General features: G+C 42.4%; 1 protein-coding gene across 1 annotated transcript; it reads left to right on the forward strand.

Annotated features, from left to right (window-relative positions):
• The first annotated feature begins 2,327 nt into the window (after positions 1-2,327).
• On the forward strand, positions 2,328-13,349 carry LOC130191196 (interferon alpha/beta receptor 1-like). The gene is made up of 8 exons (XM_056410847.1): positions 2,328-2,839; positions 3,292-3,389; positions 3,538-3,658; positions 6,109-6,272; positions 8,437-8,600; positions 9,775-9,931; positions 10,129-10,256; positions 12,387-13,349. The coding sequence occupies exons 2-8, from the start codon at positions 3,338-3,340 to the stop codon at positions 13,164-13,166; spliced, it is 1,566 nt and encodes a 521-aa protein (XP_056266822.1). The 5' UTR covers positions 2,328-2,839; positions 3,292-3,337; the 3' UTR covers positions 13,167-13,349.
• The last annotated feature ends 14 nt before the right edge of the window (positions 13,350-13,363 follow it).

Consider the following 13,363-nt stretch of genomic DNA (forward strand, 5'->3'; position numbering starts at 1 on the left):
AAGTGGATATGGGCTGAATAAATTGTTAACATTGTATAATAAAGTGTGGGAGGAAGGTAGCATACCAGCAAGGTGGAAGGAGGCTGTGATTGTCCCAATAAGGAAGCCAGGGAAAGATGCCAGTAACCCATCAAATTATAGGCCAATTGCGCTAACGTCGAATATATGCAAGCTTATGGAACGGATGGTAAATGAGAGATCAATGTACTATGTAGAGAAACATCGGATACTAGTAGGGTGCCAGAGTGGATTTAGGAAAGGAAGGGGAACCTTGGATTCAATCCTATGTTTAGAAGATGAGGTAAAAAAGGCACAGGTTAACAAAGAAACTGTGGCAGCAGTGTTTTTTGATGTAGAAAAGGCGTATGATATGCTATGGAGGGAAGGGCTATTGATTAAAATGCATTCCATAGGAATTAGGGGGAAACTGTTTAATTGGTTTAGGGAATTTCTAGATAAAAGAACTATCCAGGTAAAAGTAGGGACTGAAAGGTCAAGAACATTTGAGGTAGAAAATGGGACACCACAAGGGAGTGTGGTCAGTCCTATTTTATTTTCCATTGCAATAAATGACATCTTTGGAAAAGTCTCACCAGATGTGGGAAGGTCACTATTTGCAGATGATGGGGCTCTATGGAAAAAAGGTAGAAACTTGGAACATATTGTTAAAAAACTGCAAGAAGGGATAAAACAAGTTGAAAGATGGGGGAAGAAATGGGGATTCAGATTTTCAGCAGAAAAAACGAAAGTAATGCTCTTTACAAGACGGAGAACCAGGGGAAACTGTCAGCTGAAGCTGTATGGGAGCAATTTAGAAATAGTGGAGACGTTTCGTTTCTTAGGAGTACACTTTGACAGCAGATTAACATGGAAGGACCACATTAAAAACGTTAGCGATAAGTGTAAAAAAGTAATTAATGTATTGAGATGTCTGGTATAGGGTTGGACTGGGGAGCAGAGGTTGCATCTCTACTGCACATGTACAAAGCTCTAATTAAATCCAGATTAGATTATGGTAGTGTAGCATATGGGTCAGCTTCAGAAACCTCACTTAAGCAGCTAGATGTTATCCAGGCCAGGGCCTTGAGAATCTGTATAGGGGCAGTAAGAACATCACCGGTGTGCGCCATCCAAGTAGAGACCGGAGAAATGCCACTGGGTCTTCGCAGAAAGAAACTGCTGGTTAATTATTGGGTAAATTTGAGAGGTCATGAGGGTAGTCATCCAACTAAAAAAGTACTGCAGGCATGTTGGGAAAGGCACAAAGTGCCAAAGACGAGTTTTGGCTGGATAGGAGAAGCAGCAGCAAGAAGCCTAGGAGTCTCTGAGATGGAGCTTATCCCTACTGTCATTTGGCCAATAACTCCTGTGTGGTTGCTGAAGGAACCAGAGGTAGACATGGAGTTGCTGCAGATTAAGGTAAAGCAAAAGAATCCTGATCTAGTGAGTGAGTTCTATGAGTACACAGTTGGAAAATACGTAGAGCATGTGCAGGTTTTCACTGATGGATCTAAAGATCCAGTTGCAGGCAGTACAGGGTCTGCTGTTTCAGTCCCGAGCAAAATTATGAAATATACAAACGCACTTCGGATTTTCTGGCTGTGTATTCAGTTGAATTGTACGCAATTGTCTTGGCATTAGAGTGGATTGAGAAACAAAGACCAGGCAAAGTCCTTGTGTGCAGTGACTCCATGTCGGCACTCGCCAGTCTGAAGTCGGGTCTGTCCAAAACGCGACAAGATCTACTGTTTAAAATATTGACAATGCACTCAAGAGCAGTGGAGCAAGGCATTGAAGTAGTATTTTTATGGGTGCCGGCCCATGTAGGTATCAGAGGGAATGAGAAAGTGGACAAACTAGCCAAACAAGCACTAAAGGAAAACAGAGTACAAGTAGATGTTAAGTTATCTAAAGCAGAGGGAAAGGGCATCATCAAGGAAAATATCAACAGGGTGTGGCAACGTCAATGGGACCAGGAGACGAGGGGGAGACACTTGTACTCAATCCAGAGTAAAGTGAGCGGGGTAAAAGTCAGGGGAGGAAATAGGAGGGAAGAAGTCACAATGGCAAGATTGAGGATTGGGCACAGCTATTTATGCAGCACATTATTTGTGATGGGGAAACACCCAACTGGACTTTGTGAGCGCTGCCAGGCACCAGAAACTGTACAACATGTTGTCACCACATGCAATAAATACAGGTCAGAAAGGAAGGTCATGTTGGAAGAAATGGAGACTAGGGATGAAGGGAAGAGAGCTAGGAAGTATATTGGAGTGGGGGTCTAGTGGTCTGGGAAGAGGGTGTTTCATGCAATTTTTGCGAGCAACAGAACTGATGGGGAAAGTATAGTAGCTGGGAACCGGAAGATGGCAGTAGTGCAACTAAAAGGATGCAAGCTGCCGTAAAACACCACAGAAGAAGAAGAAGAAGACTGACGTCACTAACATGCGCCTGTCGTCGCGTCATACTACGTGGCTTCGTGAAAGTGGAATCGGAGGCTGTCGCGGTTGTCTTTCCCTAACACCTCATAGATTCTCTGGATCGTCGTTCCTTAAACCCGTGACGTTTCCATAGAGGTTAAAATGTTAGGAGGTAATTATTTGGACTATTCCACCGCAGCCTGGACCTCAAACGATGGAGGAACATAATGGCCACGCCCATTCCGGAAACGGGACATCTGTGCCAACTTAAACCTTCGGTGGAGCGTCTAATGCGACATCTCTGCTCGACAGCATCCCTGCTACTGTGTTGCCAGCGGAGGGGAAACACCGAAGACTGAGAATGAGCGTCTCGCTTTTGCTTCTCGGACATTGAAAGGACTCACAAGCGGTGTCGGTTGGTAAGTCACTGAACAGTCGGTATCATGACTAAGGCTTCTTTTTCTGGGTTTTTTTTGCGTTAACTAGCTAGCTGTGAACTAACAGTCAGCGACGAGCTAGTCTCTGTACGATACTTTAAATCAGTTTAATTATCGTGGATTAATACACCTGTCAGTCAGAGCAGGTCAACTCGATTAGAACAAGGACGTGACGTTAGGTCGATAAGGACATTAACACGTTATCATTCATATGAACCTGTTGTATTTGAAACTGTTGTTTTTGACTCCCAAGGTGTGAGCTTTGACATACGGTTCATGTTGTGGCTTAAACCGAGGGTAAAGTCTGTTAAAGTTAATGCAAGATTAGACGATCATTTCAACAGGGGCAGACAGAGAAGTGTATGTATTATTTCAATAAGATAAACGTAGCACAGTATATGTGTGAGTGACTACTGTTGTGTGTATTTCAACAGTCTGATCAGCATCAGCAGACACGACCCGCTGCTGCACCACGATGACATGATGAAGGTGTTGCCTCTTGTGCTTTATGTCACATTACTTCTGGATTCCGGTGAGTAAACCAAGTGACATTTTTACAGCAACATCTCTTGAGAACCTGGCATTGTCCCAGACACGCCCTCCTTAGTGCCCTGCTGACAGGTGTGTCTCTGCACCTTGCTCCTTCATCTGACTCCTCACACGTGGACCTGCTCACACAGAGCTCAACGCCCTGCCTGCTCCGGTCAATGCTAGTGTCCACTCGGTCAACTTCCACCATGTCCTGCACTGGGATCCTGGCCATGGCACCCCAGCAGGAACCCAGTACAAGATCAGCTGGAGGTAATGTCCCCTCTTGTTTCCTACTAAACATGGCCCTGATGCCACTCCTCTCTCTGGGAAGGAGAACGCATCCTATCGGTCTGTATTCTGCACTCAAAGTTGGCGAGGAAGTTGGTCACATTCTAATTGTTCTGCTTTTTCTGTTATTCGGGCCAAGTGTTTGTACAGTTGTTTGTGTATAAAGTGTGGCTTCTTTTTTTATTTAAACCTATCCTATCTTTATTATCAATTTCAGAAATGATTATTAAGGCAAAAATAAAATATATAAATATTCTAATGAAATAACAAATATATATATACACACACACAATGAATAAACATAACAAACAGTTGAAAGATGGGGGAAATGGCAACGTACTATCAAGCTCCCTATACATTGTCAGATTACCTGTGTATGTTCAGTACATAATAGTTCTCCATATTATTGGAAACGCTGTGCCATAATAGCTTTAATTTTTGTAAAATAGTCGGAATCCTTCTTTAATCCATTAACGGGCTACAGCCTGGATTTGTTGCTTTAAAGAGGCAAAAGTGAATTAATTGGATTATTTACTTAAAACGTACAAACGCCTTGTTGAGGTATCATTTAAAGTGAAGTAGGTAGCATGTTGTTGTTGTTATTGTTATAGTATTACACAATTACAAAGAAACTTAAGGTTTTTATATTTCTTTTTTTAAATTTCTAACAAGGGGTTATTTTTTTCCCAATATTGACAATAGCGTCCCAGTATATTCTCCATCTACTAATCTGTTTAATAAATGCTATATTGTGGTCCAACTGAGAAAGGGACATCCAGTTTTGCTGCGCGTGTTACTACGTCTGATCTTTACGTGTCTTCTTTTCAAATCATTCAGTATTGGGTGTGGCATCGAAACACATTGTCCAGTCTTTAAATCCCATCCTACCTTCAACAAGCTAAACCAGCTAAAACAAGTTTTTAGTATTCTTTTGAATCCCTTTCATGTTTGTTTCATATTTGGGAACGTGTACACGTCCACACTAATAACACAACATAAATTATTTGTTTAGGTGACAGCTCCCTGTAGTCTCAATATAGGAGTTGTGATGAAAGGAAAACAATCGGTTGTTTTTTTATTATTGTAACTAGCCCTGATGACAACACCCACCCCTTTATTTTCTCATGTCTTTTATTATTTTAACACAATCCTCCACCGAGTCAGTGCTAGCTCCATCCACAGACTCTAATCAGTCCAGAACATATCAGCCAGATTCCTAACTCCAGTCCAAAACAAAAATAATCCTCACTTGGCTTTCTTTCTGCCACCAGAGCATCTTGTTCTTCCTCATTCCCAAACCTCTCGGCCCCTCAGATCCACCGCAGCCAGCTTTCTCTCCACCCACATGTCAAACATTTGCATTATCAGGTCCAGAGCCTTCTACTGGCACCTTTTTTAAAGAAAATATCCATCGACGGATACCATGTCTTATGCCGTACTCATGGGGCAGCTGCTGTCCTCTTGATGATGTGCCTTCACTGTCGAGACAACAGGAAGTGAAAGGAAAGAGAGCTGGGTACCGACATGCATAACGGTTCTTGTTAAACTGGAGGATGTTGTGGTTAATGGTTAGAACTTTAAACCCCGGGCCTTTGTGGAAACACAGTGGAGAGTTACAGGTTGCCACTTTCTGCATATTCAAAGTGTACCATTTCATTTGGTTGTGTTTTAAATATGTTGGGTCTGTTTAATTCGGCCAAATAAAAAGCGAGTGCTTTTTATTTTTTATCTTGCAGTACACAAGATAATGGATCATGTTTGATGTTAACTTCATACTTATTTGTGTTATGTATGCTGATAGAGCTGTGCAACTGATATTACATAAATGTTGTATATATTTTATATTCATATGGAAAATAGCTTGTATTGATGAAAATATATTTAAAAACTAAATCTGAATAATAAATATATTTGATCAGTGTGAATATGTTCTGATGAAGCGGCCTTATCAGTTTTGAGGAGCCTTTCTGGACAACGGTGATCATGTGTTGTGGCTTCTTTAATGGCTGCTGGGTCACGCTGGCTTTGTTTCCGTCCCCAAGCCGTCTGTGTGGTGAGTGCAGCTGGGACCACACTGATAGTTTTTAGGGAACTGATCATTCAACCGCTCTTATAAAGTTATTGTGCTGAATTGCTGATATTCAACAACTAATGTGGGTGCTATTTTAAACAAGACTCCAACCTATGCTTGGTATTTAGAGGCCTATGCCTTTCTTTTTTCTTTTCTTTTTTTACAGAAATGCATTGTATCAATATGATATGCCAGAGGGTATATCATAAGGGCCAGTATCAGCCAATAATCAAACTTTAACAAGTATGTGATATTGTGATTCCCCTTAAGCAGCTACAGATAAACAAAAATAATTATCCTGCCATAATGAGAGCACTGAAAGCATAAAAAAACTGTTTGCGCTCTGTTTTTCTTTGTGCAGGGTAACCGGGCACAGAAAGAAACATCCATCGTACTCCAATATGACGTCATTGAAGCTGAACATTCCAGACAACACAATGACGTATATCCTGATTGTCCAGGCGTCATACAACAAGACTCTGTCTCAAGAATCCAACAGAGTCCACTTCTACCCTTTGGCACAGAGTACGTCAACATGCTGCTTGTTGCCTTGGACCAATGACATATGACATTATGATTTGTCGCTTATTGATTCTATTAGGGAGGTAGATTAGAGCAATTTTGCCATTTTCCTAAATTGACTTTTATTAGCAGCTTGAGCTAAACTGAAATGATCAGACAAGAAATGGGTTTATCCATGTTTAAAAAAAAGTACTGACAATTTGCAAAAAGGCTTTTAGTCTTGGCTGACCTACCACATGAATCTTGTTGTTCATGATGCATGTGACTTAAACGAAGAGACGAAAAGTATCAAAAGACGAAAACATCCATCCATCATGGTAGAAAATCTTCATATGAGTTTAGATGACGTAATCTTGCTGCACCATCTCCTGCAATGGTGGTAGTGGTTCTAGACTGGATTACTGCAACTCCTTATTACCAGGCTGCTCTAATAAGACTCTTAGGTCAACTCCTTATTATCAGGCTGCTCTAATAAGTCTCTTAGGTCCCTCCAGTTGATCCAGAATGCTGCAGCTCGTGTTCTCACGAAAACTAAGAAAAGAGATCACATCACTCCTGCACTAGCTGCTCTGCACTGGCTCCCTGGAAAATCTAGAATCACTTTTAAAATTCTTCTCTTAACCTACAAAGCCTTGATTAGTGATGCTCCATCATGTCTTAAGGAGCTTGTAGTACCATATTGCCCCCCTAGAGAGCTGCCTCACTAAATGCGGGGCTACCTGTGGTTCCTATAGTCTTAAAGAGTAGGATGGGAGCCAGAGCCTTCAGTTATCAAGCTCCTCTTTTATGAACCAGCTTCACCTTCAGTCCTGGAGGCAGACACAGTCACCTCATGTAGACTGAAGACTTTCCTCTTGATGGTCTTATAGTGAGACCTGAATCAGGTTCACCTGGTCCAGACCTAGAGATGCTGCTATAGGCTGATAGGCTGCTGGGGGACGCTTAGGATACACTGAGCACCTCTCTCCTCTTCTCTCTCTCTACTGATGGATGCATTTTCATCTCTCCTTTGCACATTACTAACTCTGCTTTCTCTCCGGAGTCCTTGTGACTTCAAGTCTCTATTCATTGAATGTGTTTTAACTCTAATCTGTCCTTTTGTACACCTGACATCTATTGCACCTGTCCATCCTGGAGAGGGATCCTCCTCTGTTGCTCTCCTGAAGGGTTTTTACCTTTTTTACCCGTGAAAGGGTTGTTTGGGAGTTTTTCCTGATCCGATGTGAGGTTCTGGGACAGGGATATCTATATATATATATGATATAATATTCCTTTATTTGTCCCACAGTGGGGACATTTCAAAATATGTACAGATTAAATTAGTAATTTATGAGAATGGGCTATACAAAATAAACTGAATTGAAACATATGCTATGAGATGGGTTGTTATGGTAGGTGTAGATCCCCTGTGTTATTTAATGCCCTCAGTTTTTCATAATATGTCTTAATACTTTGGTTTATAAAAAAACTCAAACTAATCATATTTCCATTAACCTCAAGTGTCCTTTGTGTTTCTTTATAATTAGTACATGTTGGCATGCTAATCTAAGATGATGAACATGATAAATATTACGTTGACATCGTCGGCATGTTAGCATGCAGACAATATACAAGAACATCTGAAAAGGAAATGCACGCTCAGAGTTAATAGCAACTCTATAGGTCGGTCGGTCGGTTGGTTGATCGGTCGGTTGGTTGATCGGTCCCCCACCCATTGGAGGCCACAGTTTTTGCACTAGGAGGCTGAAATTTGCCAAGAAGGTCGAGTGTTAAATGTATTTTTGTGTGATAAAGTCGATACAAAAATGAACCTGTAGATAAGCTATTGTAGGTAAATACATTGATTTATTTCCTGTGCTGGAAACTTTCCCGAGGTTATAAAATATACGATGATTTCCTAAATGGGAAATGATGTCATTATCAAAATGCAAGCATAACATGCAAGGACTAAATGAGCAGCTGACTCAAATTTAATACAGATGTGTTCCCGTTTTCTAGAGCGTTGGTGAAAATATTGTCTAAGTGATATTAAAAAACAATGAAAATGAGAGTGCAGCAGAGTGAACCAAAAACATGGCAAACACCTGGGATGTACAAGTTCAGATTTAATTCACACCTTTTTTTTGCCACTAATTTAAAAAAAGAATGCTTTCCTTTTTCTCACCAGCCATAATAGGTCCTCCGAAAGTCTCTTTGGTCGGATGCGGCAACTGCATCCACGTCAACATCTCACTGCCTGAAGCTGACCGCAGCTCGGGAATCAAAGATATCAAGAGCTTCTACCCCGGTTCTCAGTTCAGTGTCTATTGGAAGAAACTTAACGGAGCAGTGGTAAGACAAACAACCAACTACTGTGTATGATGACTCGCACTTACTTTAATTCCTCTAAACATGTAATATAGACACAACCAGTTAACCTCCTCCGGATAGGGAGTCTCGTTGGTTGTGTTAAACCTGAGCAGACAGTCGTAGTAGAATGACAGCAAATTGGATATTATCCACTCCTGGATGAACTTCTAAATTTGATTCACTTCATTATTCTATCCTATTTTGTTTATTGTTTTTTATCGTTTTACTTGTCAGTATATTTGCTGCCCTGAATACTGCACATATGATCTGAACCCTGACCCTCACAAGACTGTTTTCTCAGCTCACCTTTTGACTTCTTAAAGCAGAAAAAAACAGTTTTAATTAAACACTTCCACATTTATTGTCCCAGTAAACCATGTCAGAGCATAAACAAGTGGTGAACGGATTGTATTGTATGGCGCTTTTCTCATTTTCTGACCACTCAAAGCGCTTTAACACTACATGACATCATTCACCCATTCACACCCATTCATGCACTGATGGGAGGAGCTACCACGTAAGGTGCTCTGGTCCAACAGGACTATCTAACATTCATGCACCACAAGAACAGCCTGCAGGTGTCAACATGGGCGAGCGGGAGCCCGGGATGGAACCGCCCATTCTTTGATTGAAGGACTTAGAAAATGTCCTTTCTTTCGCCAAAGTGCACTTATATTAGCTCCTCTCCAGACGGGACCAAGACCCGATAAAGAGTCTGTGGGAGACCAGAACTCTCCATACATAGAGTCCTGGCACAGCTCACCAAAATGGAATGCAGCCATCCCTGATGTTGGCCTATTCATAGCACCTGAGCTCTTACTGCTTGTTTTCTTTTGTTTGCCCTGAAAAGGAACAGTTGTATTCCTAATGTATATCCAAGTCACTTATTCCTCTGGCCTTTCAGGTTTAACTACGATCATTTCGGCTTCCAGAGGACTTCTGCCTCAAACAAAAACAACTAGAACTAAAACTCCAATCTCCTCTTTGGCGTGGCCATGGTGCCACTCTGTACGTTACTGATTACGTAGAATTCTCTGTGCGTTTGGGAAAAGTAAGAACTTTACTTCACCTGGTAGTTGGCTGTACGGAGTGCTGGGGTCACGGAGCAGGATCAAATGGAAATCATTTAACTTATTCCACCATATTTTACCTGCAGGAGTCCGCCATAACACCAAACAAGGCATATACTGTGAGAAACCTACAGATTGGCACGGAGTACTGTGTCCAGGTGCACACAAAGATTAATGTCAACCAAAACGCTCGGCCATCCGCTTGGACTTGCACATTCACCAGCAGTGTGGAACCAAGCAGAGGTGAGCTGAACTGTCATGTCTGTATTTTAAAATGGAGAGGTGCGGTTAAGTACCGCAAGCCAGTGCTGTTCTGGTGATTTTATTTTTGCCAAAATTCTTATCATACATTACAAGTAAGCATGTTTGGGGCTGTTGCTTTCATCATGGTCCAGCGAAGTAAATGGCCAGAGCAAGGCACTAACACTGTGTGTCTGCAGACCCTGTGTTTTTAGGTGCAGTTGCTGCTCTTCTGATGGTTCTTGGTGCCCTGATGACCGCTGTGTTTTGCCTCTGCTACACTGGATTCATTTGTAAAGGGAAGGCAACTCTGCCCAGAGTCCTCAATGTAAGAAACATGAGTATCTGTGTCCGTCTGTCTTCATTTACTTTTCGAACGGATTTACAATTCAAAATGTAAAACTATTCCTTGAAACATTCTAAGATCTGAGATTCTCTCTACGGCTCTCAACATGTTCACAGGAAGCCAGAGGCTCTGAGCTAACATGTTTATCATTTTCGTCATAACCGCTGCATGAGAGCAGTGCAGAGCTGCAGCCGTGAGCTAGCCACTAGGGAAGGATCTTGTGCACTAAAAGCATGTCGACAAAGTAAGGAGAGGCTCGGGTAATGACACCCACAGGGAGTCGGGTCCTCTTAATCCTCTATCAGCCTGTGATGGCCTTCAGCTGATATAAAAACACTAGGGCTGTCAATCGATTTTAAAAAATTAACTAATTAATCGCACATTTTGAAATTGCGATTAATTAATCGCAATTAAAAGTTAAAAGTTCATTCTTTTTAAAGACCAAACTTCACACAGAGCTGTGTTTCAAAGAGGCTCCTACCTATAAAGTGCCAGCGAGGTATTTAATATTGTGGATGATAAATTGTTTCTTCAGTGAAACATCAGATTAGTAAAAAAAAAGAAGTACATTGAGACCCATTGGTCCTGTCATCTTTAACACTGAACAGCAGCAGAACCAGTGGCCTTGATAACTGACTGACATTCAAATATGTCACGTTAACCCTCTGGAGGCTGGGGGCATTTTATACATTTTACAAACAAACAAAAAATTCACATTTTAAAGGCGTTTGCATAATGACACATACCCACGTGTTCTACATCAAACATTCCAGAACAATCTCAGCTCTATTCAATGAGGCTCAGTTGTCCTGGTGACGTGTTCTCTGCTCTCTGACTGACAGGCTGCTATAGAGCCTCACCCGTGAGGTGGGAGTTCCTTTGTGATTTACTAAGTGTTCATTGGTTGTTTTTTTCCCAAAATGTTGACCGACAAACGGATTGACCAATCACGTTGAAGGTTTCGTGTGACGAGTTCTTTCCGTGCCGCGTCACCCGACACGTCGCCCCTTGGTTCCTCTGTGTATCAGAGGGGGAGACGGGAGGAAGGAGGAGCAGGAGGAAACCCGACTGATTCATCCACGAGTTTAAACTGATTTCTGCTTCTTATTTTCGCTGAAAAATAATTGTTTTAAAAACGGAAACAGTGTTAAACCGTACTGCCGCGGTTTGACACTCGGTTTGAGTGTAAAAACTTCAACGAACACCGGAAGTAAACAAAGTTGCGTTAATTGCGTTAAAATATTTTTGTGCGTTAACGCGGCCAAATTAATCGCATAGATTAACGCGTTAACGCTGACAGCCCTAAAAAACACACAAGCTCTCCCTTAAGCTAGTGTTTGGTTTGTCCGGCTTCTGTAGAAGGATAAAGATGTAACATAGCATACTCTGAGGACGAGGACCCTATCTAGATATGAAGGGCTCCTTCTAAACTAACAAAACAACCTTCTTTTTCTTAGTGTCAGAATAAAAACATAACTACGACTATTATAATCCATTTCTGCCAACAGATCCCCCTTATTTTCTATAAGTTGGTTTCCTGTAGCTCATGGCTCCCGTAACCACAAGGTACCGGTTGGATCCCCGCTCTCCCCATAGTTCATGTTGAAGTGTCCTTGAGCAAGGCACTGAACCCCCAGTGGCTCCCCGGTCTTCACTGCAGCCCACTGCTCCTTAATGACTGAGGATGGGTCCATGCAGAGAAGAAGTTACCCACAGGGATCAATAGTGTACATTAATATTATTATTCTCACTCGTCCTTCCTCTTTAACTGTACTCTGAAGTCAGTGTGCTTCAAACAACGTCAGTGTTGGATTGTCAAACATCTGTTGGGCTGTGTCCACGAATTTCTGTAATTTTCGGAAACCAAAGATCGTTCATGCATTGACACCTGGTAGCAGCTTCATGTTGGTGGAGCACTCACTGCTGTTTGGGAGGTATTGTAGCTTCAATTTAGCCTTCAAATTTCACAGTGAACATATGCTGCCATCAGATAACCTCCAGTGCCTTCATTTGATTTAGTTTATGTATTTAACAGGGCTGGTGCATCTTTGAGTTGATCACTGTCGTGACCCCCCACTTCTCCTACCCCCTCTACTTCTTTGTTCCCTCTAGGAGGTTCTGAGCCAAGGCTTCACCCTAACACCAGAGAGGACGATCCCTGACGAGATCTCCATCGTTGCAGAGATGGAGAAACGGAAGAGGCACCACAATCCACCAGTTCCTCAAACTGCCACCAGGGGCACTGACTCGTATGATGAGGAGGAGGAGGAGGAAGAAGAAGAGGAGGAGGAAGGGGAGGAGGAAGGGGAACAAGTCTACATGGACGGAGGCGCAGAGCTTTTCTCGGAGGAAATTTCCTGCCAGGACTCTGTTGATGTGTCCGGGAACAGCAAGGTGTCTGCGTCGGGGGTCTTCGGGAGACGTGGGGGGCTCGAGGCTCAAAATGAGGCCAAAGCTGAAGGAACAGAGGGTTCAGTCCCAGATAAGGTGAAGGAGGATAAGAATGAGGAGGTGGTGGGTAAGAGCTCAGGCAATATCAATCTGTTCTCAGTCACCCTCGCAGCACCGGCTGTATGTGAGGAAGAGGGAGGAGAGCAGAATAGAAGAGAAGCTCTCTCAGACCTTGTGAAACGGTCCGATCTGGAGCCGCTACTGCCCACTAAGTCCAAACGGACTCTGAACGGCACGGACTCGCTCGCGGAGTCCAATGATCGGACAGCTGTGGCATTAATGTCAGCTGCACAAGAATACTTTACTGAGGGTGGCTATGAAGCCAAACATATCACCACTTTGTCTGGCTGTCTCAGTTCCTCTGATGGAGAAATGCAGGAGGAGGAAGAAGAAGAAGAAGAGGAGGAGGAGGAATTTTCTGGATATATGGGACACAGGTGATATGTTTCTGTGACAGATCACACTCATACACATAGAACACATTCTGTGTTCTTTGTGTATGAGTATCATTAATGTATACCTTCCATGCAAGTACATTCCTACTTAATTGAGAACAAAATATTTAAATGTAGCACTGCCTTCAGTTCAGTTTTGTTTTTTTACCAGTAAACAAAATGAGACTGCCATGTGTTTCGTCT

This window comes from Pseudoliparis swirei, unplaced genomic scaffold, assembly GCF_029220125.1.
Source record: "Pseudoliparis swirei isolate HS2019 ecotype Mariana Trench unplaced genomic scaffold, NWPU_hadal_v1 hadal_28, whole genome shotgun sequence".
Classification (NCBI taxonomy): domain Eukaryota; kingdom Metazoa; phylum Chordata; class Actinopteri; order Perciformes; family Liparidae; genus Pseudoliparis; species Pseudoliparis swirei.

Excerpts from the sequence above, each read along its gene's own strand:
- LOC130191196 (XM_056410847.1), top strand. The coding sequence starts at position 3,338 with ATGATGAAGGTGTTGCCTCTTGTGCTTTATGTCACATTACTTCTGGAT. Across the intron at positions 3,659-6,108 it reads CAGTACAAGATCAGCTGGAG|GGTAACCGGGCACAGAAAGA; the intron begins GTAATGTCCCCT and ends TTCTTTGTGCAG. Across the intron at positions 8,601-9,774 it reads AGAAACTTAACGGAGCAGTG|GAGTCCGCCATAACACCAAA; the intron begins GTAAGACAAACA and ends TTTTACCTGCAG.